Source organism: Mesoplodon densirostris, chromosome 3 (genome assembly GCF_025265405.1).
Source record: "Mesoplodon densirostris isolate mMesDen1 chromosome 3, mMesDen1 primary haplotype, whole genome shotgun sequence".
NCBI lineage: Eukaryota > Metazoa > Chordata > Mammalia > Artiodactyla > Ziphiidae > Mesoplodon > Mesoplodon densirostris.
In genome coordinates, this window is record NC_082663.1 from 28,841,528 (window position 1) to 28,855,625 (window position 14,098).

The 14,098-nt window shown below is 42.1% G+C and overlaps 1 protein-coding gene across 4 annotated transcripts in view; it reads right to left on the reverse strand.

The window, feature by feature from the left end:
* Positions 1–13,377, reverse strand: part of ADAMTS12 (ADAM metallopeptidase with thrombospondin type 1 motif 12) — a 418,668-nt gene extending 405,291 nt beyond the window's left edge. For all 4 annotated transcript variants that reach the window (XM_060092771.1, XM_060092772.1, XM_060092769.1 and 1 more), the window contains exon 1: positions 12,946–13,377. In XM_060092771.1, the coding sequence (XP_059948754.1) occupies positions 12,946–13,072 (127 nt within the window). In that variant the 5' untranslated portion in view covers positions 13,073–13,377. The remainder of the gene's footprint in view (positions 1–12,945) is intronic.
* Between the last annotated feature and the right edge of the window lie 721 nt (positions 13,378–14,098).

The window sequence follows — 14,098 nt, forward strand, 5'->3', positions numbered from 1 at the left end:
CACATGAGGGAGTAGATATGGGGATATATGTATATGTACAGATGATTCACTTTGTTATAAAGCAGAAACTAACACACGATTGTAAAGCAATTATACTCCAATAAAGATGCTAAAAAAAAGATATAGAATGGCTGAATGGATAGAAACAATACATAAATAAACAAATAAATAAAGAGAAATTTAAAAATACCTTGAGACAAATAAAAATGGAAATACAATAAACCAAAAATCTATGGGATACAGCAAACATCATTCTAAGAAGGAAGCTTCTAGTAATACAGGCCTACCTCAAGAAACAAGAAAAATTCTCAAATAAATAATCTAAATTTGCACCTAAAGAAATGAGAGAAAGAACAAATGAAGCCCAAAATTAGTAGAAGAAATAAAATAATAAAGATCAGAGAGGAGATAAATGAAATAAAGACTAAAAAGACAATACAAAGAATAATGAAACTAAGAGCTAGTTCTTTTTTTAATAAATAAATAAATTTATTAAAGAAAAAGAGGAATTTCAAATTTACAATAACACAACCACGACCAGTTTAAAAAGAAGGAAACTAAGGTTAGATTTGCAAGAATAATAGGCCTGGATTTATTTACCTGTTGGACTTTATGATGGTCATTGACTTATTTTCTCTCAGCCCCAAATTCACCCTATTTGAGTGCTGTAATGAAAATGAATCTGAGCCCTTTAAATAAATTGCCAGCAGGCTCTGAAGTTTTGCCAGCAGAGGGCGCTGGAGAGGCACCACAGGAGGAAAGTCTCTTCCGGTTCTGAGGCCACCTCTCCTGGGTCCTGCCAGATGCCTGGCTTCCCCAGTGCCATCCTGCTGCCGTGCACAGCAGCCGGCAACACTCAGTGGCCAGCAGCTGCTCCCAGCAGCTCCCTCAGATGGTTTTGTAGCAGAGTGCCTGCAGTGAGACACCTCCTGTGAACAAGTTTCCCCAGCATGCTAGAGGGCTGATTTCCAATAAGCTCCAGAGGGCGGGTGTCCAGCAAGTTCCTCAGGTGGCACCACAGCAACCTGTCTGCCTTTCAGTAGCTATGGCTAAGCCTTTTCCAACAAGGTCTGCTTCTCAGTTCATGGGGTGAGGGGTGCCTATTAGACATACTATCATGTAATACTATATCTGCTATTATATATCTGCTATTCCTACATTCTTTAGAGTTCTCTTTACTTCTTTTTTTTCTTTTTTTTAAATTAGTTTCTGCTTTATAACAAAGTGAATCAGTTATACATATACATCTGTTCCCATATCCCTTCCCTCTTGCATCTCCCTCCCTCCCACCCTCCCCATCCCACCCCTCCAGGCGGTCACAAAGCTGATCTCCCTGTGCTATGCGGCTGCTTCCCACTAGCTATCTACCCTACGCCTGGTAGTGTATATATGTCCATGCCTCTCTCTTGCCTTGTCACAAGAGCTAGTTCTTTGAAAAGACAAAAATGACAAACATTTTGCTAGACTTGCTAAGAGAACAGTCAGAGCTCAAATAAATAAAATTAGAAAAGAAAGAGGAGAAATTACAACTGATATCAAGGAAATACAAAGTAATATAAAAGACTATTATAAACAATTTAACAACAACAAATTGCACAACCTGGAAGATGTGGATACATTCCTAGAAATACATAATCTTCTAAGACTGAATCATGAAGAAATTTTTTTTAAATATTGATTGATTATTTGGAAAGAGGTTGAGTCAGAAAAAAATAAAACTCTCACCAAAAAAAAAAAAAAGTCCAGGTGAGTTCTACTGAACATTTAAAGAATTAATAGTTACACTTCTCAAACTATTTTAAAAAACTGAAGAAGAGAGATGCTCTCAAACTCATTTTACAAACCCAGCATTACCCTAATACCAATCCTAGACCAAGAGACCACACACATTCATACACACACAAATTACACAGATGAACATAAATGCAAAAATCCTAAACAAAATATTAACAAGCTGAATTTAACAATACATTAAAAGGATCATATACCATGATCAAAGGGGATTTATTCCAGCAATGAAAGGATGGTCAACATCTGTAAATCCATCAACATGATACAGCACACTAACAAAATAAAAGATAAAAATCACATGCTTGTATTAATAGATGCAGAAAAAACATCTGAGAAAATTCAACATCTGTTTATGATAAAAACTCTCACCAGAGTGGGTGTAGACTAAACATACCTCAATATTACCTAGGCCATATATGACATACTCAATGGTAAAAAGCTGAAAGTTTTTCTTCTAGGATCAGGAACAAGAAAAGAATGCTCACACATAGGACTTCCATTTGACATATTTTGGAGTTCCCAGCCAGAACAATAAAGCAGAAAAAATAAGTAAAATTTATCCAAATTTTTTGGGAAAACAAAAAATTAAAAGTAGAAATACCATATGATCCAGCATTTCTGGTCATTTATCTGAAAAAAAACAAAAACTCTAATCAAAAAGATATATGCACCTTATGTTCATTGTGGCATTATTTACAATAGCCAAGATATGAAAAAAAACAACTGTGTCAATCAGTAGATAAATAGATATGAAAGATATGGCATATATATATATATATATATATATATATATATATATATATATATATATATACACACACACACACACAAAAGAATACTACTCAGCATTAAAAAAGAATATAATCTTGTCATTTGAGACACTAATGGACTTTGAGGATATTATGCTCAGTGAAATAAGCCAGACAGATAAAGGCAAATACTGTATGATTTCACTTATATGTGAAATCTAAAGGACACAACAACTTAAAAAATAGACATAAAACAGAATTCAGGGGCTTCCCTGGTGGCACAGTGGTTGAGAGTCCGCCTGCCAATGCAGGGGATGAGGTTTCGTGCCCCGGTCCAGGAAGATCCCACATGCCGTGGAGCGGCTAGGCCCATGAGCCATGGCCGCTGAGCCTGCGCGTCCGGAGCCTGTGCTCCACAACGGGAGAGGCCACAACAGTGAGAGGCCCGCATACAGCAAAAAAAAAAAAAAAAAACAGAATTCATAGATCTACCGAACAGATCGGTGGTTGCCAGATGGGAGGAGACTTGTGGGGTTGGGCAAAATGGGTGAAGGGGATCTAGAGCTATAAACTTCTCATTATAAAATAAATATGTCATAGGGATGTAATGTACACTATGGTTACTATAGTCAATAATACTTTATTGCAAATTTAAATGTTGCTCTCATTATAAGAAAAACAATCTTTAACATTTTATGGTGACAAATGTTAACTAAACACGGTGGTGATAATTTTCACTGTATACAAATATTGAATCATTATGTTGTACACCTGAGTGGAATGTCATATATCAATTATACCTCAATTTAAAAAAATTTGCATAAAGTGGTGCCATACTCTATCTAGTGTCTTGGTGAGGTGATAAAAGAGAAACAGACATTTGAAGTGTGTAATCACTAAGTTTAAAAGTCCTATCTTTTCTTTTTTTTTTTTGCGGTACGCGGGCTTCTCACTGTTGTGGCCTCTCCCGTTGCGGAGCACAGGCTCCAGACGCGCAGGCTCAGTGGCCATGGTTCACGGGCCCAGCCGCTCCGCCCCATGTGGGATCTTCCCGGACCAGGGCATGAACCCGCGTCCCCTGCATCGGCAGGCGGACTTTCAACCACTGCACCACCAGGGAAGCCCGAAAGTCCTATCTTTTAAGGAAGCCTATTTGCTCTAAAATACTGGGGGCGGAGGTAGGAGTGAGGGGGGATTATAGATGAAACAAAACTAGCCATAATTTGTAATTATTGAAGTGTTGGGTAATGGGAGTTTATTATATTATTTTCTTTAGTGTACATTTGAAAATTTCTGTGATGAAAAGTTAAAAATAAATAAAGGCTTATTTTGTTAACATAAAAAAAATGTGGGGGAAAACCGCATGCCTAGGAATCAATGAAGCAAAATATTTGTGATCACGTCTTACTTCTGGTTGACATTGGGGCTGGAATCAGAGGACAGGCCAAGTTCTCGCTCTGCCACTCACCAGCAGTGGGACCTTGGGTTCATCACCTAACTTCTTAGCTTCTTCAAGTATAAAATAGAGATAATATCAGTTGTGTCTACCTTACACGGCTGTTGGGAGGAGCTAATGAAACAATGAGAGTGAGAGGGCTTTGCAAACTATGGTGCCAAATAAATGTACACATTGAAAGGAAGAGAATTCCAAGTCTATAAGGCCTCTGAAGGCAGGTTCTAGATGTGATTCACCTCTGTATCCTCCACTAGGTCTAGCTGCATCATTCATACAGTAGATGTAAAGATGGCCATTTGTTGTTCCTATGGCTGCCTTGCATCTGAACTTCTTTACCACATTTGGGGAGTTCCTCATCATGAGCCTTGGGAACAGAGCCCACCTCCCAGGAGAGAAGATGCAAGTGCAGGAAACATGTCCCTTACCAGTCTAGCAGCTCTGGAGCAACCCATACACTCACGCTTCATTCATCAGAGGCACTGCCTTGACTCTGAATCCAGAAGCAGTGATACTAAGAAGCAGGGATTATGGTAGCGGCCCTGAGATGAAGGAGGAGCTGGGGCTCACAAGCAGCTCCCAGCATCCAGCCCCAGTGGATGAGCATCACACGCTGAAGTGTCTAGGACACGGCACAGGCAGTGGCAGCAGAGGCAGCCATATTCTGACCCTTGTTCCTCCTGCAAAGCATCCACACTTGGCTCTCAGCTCTCCTGGCATTTCTTCGAGCAATCCAGGATCCCTTTAATAAATTCTTCTTCTGGGCTTCCTTGGTGGCACAGTGGTTAAGAACCTGCCTGCCAATGCAGGGGACACGGGTTCAAGCCCTGGTCTGGAAAGATCCCACATGCCGTGGAGCAACTAAGCCCGTGCGCCACAACTACTGAGCCTGCGCTCTAGAGCCCATGAGCCACAACTACTGAGGCCTGCGCGCCTAGAGCCCATGCTCCACAACAAGAGAAGCCACCGCAATGAGAAGCCCGTGCACTGCAACAAAGAGTAGCCCCCGCTCGTCACAACTAGAGAAAGCCCGTGTGTGGTAACGATAACCCAACACAGCCAAAAATAAATGAATTAATTAAATAAATTTTTTAAAAAATAAAATAAATTCTTTTGCTAAAATCTAAAATAGTAATAATAATAATAATATTGTCATATCTTTGTAGGGTGACAGATGGTAACTAGACTTACCAGTGATCATTTTGAAATGTATAGAAATATTAAATCACTATGTTGTGTACCTAGAACTAACACAGTGTTGTAGGTCAATTATACCTCAATAAAAGAAAGAAAGAGGGAAATATGAGACAGAACACAGTTTTCACTCTTAGGTACTAACCAATAGTCTCAATTTTTAAGAGACTGTTAAAAGTCCAGACCCTTGTCTCTGACTGCAGCAAGTAAGAGCAACAGAGCACAAAGCAACATGAATAAACCTTAAAAACAATGCTCAGTGAAAAATAAGAAACAAAACAAGTTAATACAGAGCCATTTACATTCATGGAAAATACATGCAAAAACAATAACACAGAGTTTGCCAGAACATACTTGAACAAAAAAATACATATGGAACCCATTAAAATGGTTTTCTATGCGGAGGAATGGGAGTGGAGAATGGGGATCATAATACGTAAATAAACAAAACAAGAAAGGTGTTTTACACAAATTAATAGTGCTAATGTACCACACACTAGGAGTCCAATTGACTCAGGCCTCTGTACTGCCTGCTCCCCAAGGAATATCTGGACCTCGTTAGTATCAGAGCTTCACTGCCCTTCAGAGTTCAGACCTCAGGGGGGAATGGGCAGGTTGGCTGAGGTTGGATGTGGTCAGCTTCTCTAGTATTTCCCTCATGTTGCTCTTTTCTTCTATGACTCACAGTGATGTCTCTGGCTCTTCCAGGGTTGGAGCAGTGGGGAGCAGTAAGGGGCAGAAAAAGTCTTATTCAACTGAATATAGCCATTATCCTGCAATGGTACCCCCTGTACGTGGTCCTGTCCTGATGCTGACTCCTCTCAAGAGAAGCTCTTATGTCCCTTATAGCAGGGGTCCCCAACCCCAGGGCCACAGACCGGTGCTGGTCCACGGCCTGTTGGGATCTGGGCCACACAGCAGGAGGTGAGCAGGGGGACCAGCGAGCAAAGCTTCATTTGCCAGTCCCCATCATCCCCCATTGCTCGCATTACCTCCTGAACCATCCTCCCCATCATTCGCATTACAGCTTGCACAAACACCCCCCAACCCGTCCATGGAAAAATCATCTTCCACGAAACCGGTCCCTGGTGCCAAAAAGTTTGGGGATCACTGCCTTATAGGACCTGTCTCTGAAGATACATCTCAAAGAATTAAACATGATTTAAATATAAAATGAAAGACTAACTTGCCTAAACCCCAGCACCTATTTCCCAAAGAATAAAAGAGCAAATACCTATACAGCTTTTGACCCAGTTGCTTTTGATCTAATGTGCTTTTAAGAGAGCCAGCATAAGCTGGCTGTATCATCATATCATAATTATAGTAGCCATTTAATGAACACTTGCTACAATACTCCTCATTTAATACACACAACGACTCTGTGACACAGATTCCGTTACTATCCCCATTTCATAGAAAAAGAAACAGAATGTAAGAGAGGTCACAAAGCCAACATGTAATGTTACTTGGATTAAAATCTTGTGCTTCCTATTTCAAAATCATGTTCTTGGCCACTGCATTTTGTGTACATAAGCAGTTGTACTTGGCAGCGGGGATAGCAGAGGAGAGGTAATAGCACTGCCCCTGGGGATGATGATCTGACGAGAAAAGAACTGCATGACTTCTTCAAGAGGCCTCAAGTCACTCAGCAATACATGGAGAACATAACTGCCCCTTTATCAGGGGAAGTAATGGGAGATAAGATCAGTTTCACCTCTTGAGTTTACTGCAAAGGAAGTGGCTAAGCCACATCTGCCAATAGGTGTGGTTGGAAACAGGAGGCCACTTACAGAGTGTAGCTTCCGTGGGTGGCCCAGCTGCACCTGCCTCATCTACACAACGGGCATAACAATAATAGTATTCCCTCCTAGGGTGGGTGTGAGAATTCAATGTAGTAATATATGTAATAGATTTGGGACCGTGCTTGACAGATAACACTCACTATCTAAACACTAGCTACTTACTCTTGGTATTAAAGATAGAAAATTGGGGGAGTTCCCTGGCGGTCCAGGGGTTAGGACTCTGCACTTTCACTGTCAAGGGTTCAGTCCCTGGTCGGGGAACTAAGATTACCGCAAGCCACAAGGTGCAGCCAATATATATATATAAATAAAGATAGAAACTTGGCTACTAGGGATCTCTGTGGCCTTAAATACATGGAAGCTCCAGGCGATGGGGGGAGGCTTGCACTCATCTTGGCTTTCTCTCAGTAGGTGTTTAGTTTGGAAGATTAGCTAGCTATCATCCTGGCCAATAGCAAGAAGAGTTCAGAGGGGATATGACAGGGATAGAGAAATAAGATGTCAGGAAATAATAATAACTCCTAAATTTTACCATTTCTATGGTCAAACATGTCATTTAGAGTATACCAACTTGGTCTTGGTCATCCTCACAATTATCTGGAAGATTATTAACAAGTGTCCCTTGTCTTAGCCTTCATCCCCACCTCTGTAAAAAGACAATAAAGAGGAGTGGGGATTCCTGCTGTGGCAATCTGACCCCAGAGCCCACCCTCCTAACCTCTGCTCTCACTACTTCTCAAGAGGCAACCACCGAGAGCCAGACATCAAGGTAGGGTGTCAACAAGGCTGGGGCCGTTGTGGCTCACAGGCTCAGTAGTTGTGGTTCGTGGGCTCAATAGTTGTGGCTTGCGGGCTCTAGAGAGCAGGCTCAGTAGTTGTGGTGCACAGGCTTAGTTGCTCCGCAGCATGTGGAATCTTCCCTGACCAGGGCTCGAACCCGTGTCCCCTGCATTGGCAGGCGATTCTTAACCACTGTGCCACCAGGGAAGCCCTGTGAAGGCTCTTCTTACATTAAGATCTGAAATCATTTCCTCCTTGCAGAAGTTATTTTTTGCAAATGGCATAAATACATGATTATGACATTGGTCTTGAAACGCACTGCAGCGCTCCCTCAGTTCTGACCATGTCCACGCAGCCTGGAGCATGTCTCTAACATGGGATGAAGTGCCGGCCCTCTCAACTTCATGGAGTTGTCAGCAGCAAAAGAGATTGTGGAAGTGACCGGTGACTTGTAAACAGTACAGGGCAAAACGAATCTGAGGGGATATCGTCAGCTATAGAAGAGAGGCCATGTGTTGTGTGCAAGATTAATACTTCCTATTGTTCTGATACTTGGTTGGGAGCCTTGTGGAGGTCATCACACAATTGTGTATGTCATCACTGAGCGATGTGGAAAGAATAGTTGGCCGAAATTGCCCAATTTACCTGTTTCTAGTCCCAGAAAGGACTGCATTTATTTCCATGGTCCTTCCTAGATCTAAAATCCCGACTCTGCCTGCCCCTTAGAACTAGAAAGACCTTAATAGTCATGGAGGTTCTGAGTCGGCCTCCTACCGCAGGACCCTGTGTGACTCCCTTGATGCCGCTGCTGGAACGGCAGTTAGTAGGTGCTCAGTAAATGCATGTTGACTGATGGACCAGCTGGGCCACTCATTCCTCATCTGAAAAAATAAGGAGGATAGCAGACATGACATCTGAAGTAATTTGAAAGTTTAAATGTTCAGAATTTGGGTGCAATTCAAAAATGTTGTCAGAGTGGAAATGGAATTCTAGGGAGATTGTTTAATTATCAAGCAGCAAGCAGGTCATGTGGAGGCAAAGCTCTGGTCATCCTATTCCCTGGAAGCCTTAAGGATTTCCTTCTCAATGCAAATCAAAACTACAGTGAGGTACAACCTCACGCTGGACAGAATGGCCATCATTAAAAAGTCTACAAATAACAAATCCTGGAGAGGGTGTGGAGAAAAAGGGAACCCTCCTACACTGTTGGTGGGAATGTAAATTGGTTCAGCCACTATGGAAAACAGTATGGAAGTTCCTCAAAAAACTAAAAATAGAGTTGCCATATGATCCAGCAATGCCACTCCTGGGCACATATCCAGATGAAACTCTAATTTGAAAAGATACATGCACCCCTATATTCATAGCAGCACTATTAACAATAGCCAAGACATGGAAACAACCTAAATGTCCATCAACAGTTGAATGGATAAAAAAGATGTATTACATATATACAATGGAATATTACTTAGCCATCAAAAAGAATGAAATAATGCCATTTGCAGCAATATGGATGGACCTAGAGATTATCACACTAAGTGAAGTAAGTCAGAAAGACAAAGACAAGTACCATATGATATCACTTATATGTGGAATCTAAAATATGACACAAATGAACTTATCTACAAAACAGAAACAGACTCACAGCCATAGAGCATAGACTTCTTGTTGCCAAAGGGTTGGGGAGTTTGGGATTAGCAGATGCAAACTGTTATATAGAGAATGGATAAACAATAAGGTCCTACTGTATAGCACAGGGAATTGTATTCAATATCCTGCCATAAACCATAATGGAAAAGAATATGAAAAAGAAAGCATATATATGTATAATTGAATCACTTTGCTGTACAGCAGAAATCAACACAACATCGCAAATCAACTCTACTTCAATAAAATTAAATGTTAAAAAAAAATTTAATTTAAATTAAATTAAAAAAAAAGAATCCTTCTCTAACTAGCTTGCCCTCATTCTCATTCTCATTCTCTCACTTCTCTCCCTCTCTCTCTCTCTTAGTTCTACATGGAAATCTGCTCAGAAATTTCTCTTTTGCACCAAATGGGGATTACTTGTAAATCCACTGGTGGGTTGATTGAGAACAAATATTTTGATGAAAAAAAATTTAAAAATCTGAATTTTTTTCTAGTTTAATTTTATTTATTTATTTATTTGAAGTTATTACAAAATAATGGCTATATTTCCCTGTGCTGTACAATATACTCTTGTAGCTTATTTATTTTATACATAGTAATTTGTATCTCTTAACCCGCTACCACTATCTTAACCCTACCCCTCTCTCCCCCACTGGTAACCACTAGTCCATTCTCTATATTTGTGAGTCTATTTCTGTTTTGTTACATTCATTTGTTTTATTTTTTAGATCCCACATACAAGTGATATCATATAATATCTGTCTTTCTCTGACTAATTTCACTAAGCATAATACTAGGTCCATCCACATTGTTGCAAATGGCAGAATTTCATTCTTTTTTATGGCTGAGTAGTATTCCATTGTATATATATATACCACATCTTTATCCATGCACCTGTTGATGGACACTTAGGTTGTTTCCATACCTTGGCTGTTGTAAATAGTGCTGCTGTGAACACTGGTGTGCATGTATCTTTTTGAATTAGTGTTTTCATTCTCTCCCAATATTTTCCCAGCAGTGGAATTCCTGGATCATATGGTAGTTCTGTTTTTAGCTTTTTGAGGAACCTCCATATTGTTTTCCATAGTAGCTGTACAAATTTACATTATCACTAACAGTGTACAAAGGTTCCATTTTCTCCACATCCTCACCAACATTTATTACTTGTTGACTTTTTGATGATAGCCATTCTGAAATGTGTGAGGTGTTATCTCATCATGGTTTTGATTTGCATTTCTCTGATGATTATTGATGTTGAGCATCTTTTCATGTGCCTGTTGCCCATCTATATGCCTTCTTTGGAAAAATGTATATTCAGGTCTTCTGCCCATATTTTGATTGGGTTGTTTGGTTTTTTTGATATTGAGTTTTATACATATATATATATATGTGTGTGTGTGTGTGTGTGTGTGTGTGTGTATATATATTTTTTGGATCTTAACCCCTTATTGGTTATATCATTTGCAAATATTTTCTCCCATTCAATCGGTTGTCTTTTCATTTTGTTGATGGTTTCCTTTGCTGTGCAAAAGCTTTTAAGTTTAATCAGGTCCCATTTATTTACTTCTGCTTTTGTTTCTTTTGCCTTAGGAGACAGATCCAAAAAATATTTCTACGTCTTATGTCAAAGAGCGTTCTGCCTATGTTCTCTTGTAGGATTTCAATGGTTTCAGGTCTTACATTTAGGTCTTTAATTAAAATCTGAAAATTTTTTTGGAAATTATTTTTTAAATCTATATATCTGTACATCACTAATAAGCTCAGAGTACTGTACAGCTTTTTTTTCAGTATCAACTCCTCTCAGCCCATAACCCTAAAGGTGACCGGGGAAGACAACCATCTCTCACTTTTTAGAGAGGAGAAAGCAAGTCCCAGTGGAGTCTGTTGCACACTAAGCTGAATTTGCTTACAAAGATGTGGAACAAGCAGAGCTGAAAACCAACCCAGGAGAATGCGTGTCTTTGAACCAAATCATCTCCAAATGCCCTGGGAAGTGCTTGCAGGCTTTGTTTGTGCTGCCAGCAAAAGAGAGACTTTTCACAAAAGGGCTGTTTTTCAAAGAACAACAAACGCTATTTTAAACTTGGGGGTGGAAGATCGTATCTGGACCATTTACACAAGCGAGTGCTGGCTGACTGACATCTCATCCCAGTGTTTGCCCGTTCTGGCTTCCCAGGAAAGCAAAGGGACCTGCTTCTGATGGCTCTGGAAGTGAGCAACAAATGAGGTCTCTAGCAGTATTTGAACTTTGCAACGTAGGCAGAAACCCTCAACAAGGTCAGGCTGGTGATGTTTGCCACCCAAGTGGTCTTGGGCATTAAAGGGGGTCAGGAAGCTATGGAAGCTTCCCAAGACTTAAGCACTGTCAGCAGACACAGGACTTAGTGGATGCTAACCCCGTGTTGTCTCTGTGTGTGTGTGTGTGTGTGTGTGTGTGTGTGTGTGTTGTCCCTGTTTTTGTTCTAGGACAATGCTGCTTGTTTGTAAGAAGCCAACCTCTGGAGTCTGGCTACCTGGGTTTAAAACCTCACTCCACCATAGCTAAGCCCATAAACTCCCCAAGCTTCAGCTTCTATGGGTGTAAAGCAGGGATGGTAACAATGGTCCCTGTACCCCAGGCAGCTGTTGTCAGTGGTCAAGAGGCTGACACACCAGAGTACCTTAGCAGTCCTGGCACATGGGACACACTCCAGCCACGCAGGTCATTGCTGCTGCCATGACTGTTTCCCCTCAGAAGTCCAACGAACTCCCCACCAAACAGGAAAGTGTGTCTGACCCTTGCAAGTCCAATAAAAAAAAAAAAAACAGAGGCAACAATACCATCCTGCTCAGGGTGTTAGGTTTTAAATATATATAATAACAACAATAATAATAATAATAAATTTTCCATCACAACTCCTCCAGTGCTTTCTATAGCGTTATAGAGTTCCATGAAATTCTGAAAGAGAAGCAGCCAGCTGTGACCAGCAAGACAGGACAGGGAAAGGTGCACCCCTATGGTAGGAAATTTTCTCTAAAAGGTCTGTTATTTTTACAACACAGCCCTAAATCTTTCCAGGAAAACACAGCCAAGCTCACTCAGCAGCGGGGGTGGAATCACATTTCCCCTTACCTCACCAGAAGTTTCAAACTAACTAAAACCATGGCAATGACTGCCAGTGGCCGGTTGGAACTTTAAAAAAAAAAAATCATTTTCCGTTTTCAGAATCTGAAAAGTAGGGATTGAAACAGTGCAGCATTCAGAAGAGACAAAAGAGACAGTTGGGGGTGGTTCCTAGCTACCTCTAGAGTCTTCACCGCAGCATCCTCAGTGTAAAAGAGATGTGGATCCTCGCCTTTCGGTAAAAAGTAAGGAATCTACACCTTAAGCACTGAAATGCAAGATGCTCTCAGCCCAGATTTCCTCGCAACTCAGCCAAACGGCTTTGCGGAGCTCAGCCGAGTGGGGGAAGGGAAAAGAGAGCAACCAACTTTGCTCGCGTCTTACCCCTGCGGTTTTCAAAGGAAATAAAGAAAAGCCACTAACCTTGCCTCCTGTCCGGGAAGAGCACAGGGCCCGGCTGAGGTTGTCTCCCATAGCAAAGGGCCCCCAAGTTCAGGAGCTGAGCCACCACGGAGAGCTTTGCAAGCCAGCTCCTCTGTGCACATGGCATGATTCAGTTGTTGCGGAGAGAAAAGTCAACAAGTTTTAGCTCAAGAAATCAAGTGCTCGCCTGTGGCCGGGCAAGAAGATGCAGGGGTGCATGGTCCAGGGGTGGGGAGGGGGAAGCTGCGCTGCCCACGATCTCCCTTTGCTCTTTTAAGGCAGAAAGGGGCTAGTTACCTTTCCGTCCCCTCCCTCCTCCCGAAAGTGGAGCGATTCAGCTGACAGCGTCTGCTTTCCGTGGGGTGCGGAATGGGTCAGAGCGGGAGGGCGCAGCCCACCCCCGATCCCCACCCCTATGCCTTGGGCGCCAGGCCTCCTCGCAGACAGCTCCGCGCATCTTCCTCCGGGACTCCCACCCCCGCGCTCCGCCGGCCCCGCCCAGAGCCCGGCCAAGCCGGCCAAATAGGGGAGCCCCGGGGAGAGTCACCCTGGGCGGGACTCCGAGTGAGAGGCCCCCCCGAGGCCAACCCCTCATACAGGCGGAAAATGTTGAGCGCAGGGATGGGGCAGAGAGGACCCCACTCCCTGACCCTCCTCAGCTCAGTGCTGCCCCCTTTCTGGCCTTTCCCAGTTCCCGAACTTTTCCTACCATTGCGCTACCAAGACTCCTCATCCGGTCTCTGAGATTCTGTTCCAGGCCCGGCTAGGGCTTCCATTTGAAAAAGTAACATGGAATTTTTCTCTTTGCCAAGTCACACAAAGGGAAATGGTCTGTTCAAATGCTAGTTCAACCCTGGACAAGTCCCTTCATCTGTACCATGAGGCTATGCATAGGACCAAAGGACCATGAGCCACTCTGAGTCTGCAGGTCTCTCTAGTGCTTTTCTAATTTCCTAAGCCTACCTCCACTCACCCAAAAGGAAACCAGGAGAGCAGAGGAAGTAAGTCAGTCCAAGAGGGTGTCAAGGTATTTCTCCAGTTCACCTGCACAGGCTGCCCTTGGAAGGGGAAATCATTCAGAGGTTCAAGCTTTACATCAATGAGCTAATGCTGCAAACTAGGGTGCTTGTCAGGCATCCTGAGAACTTCCTGG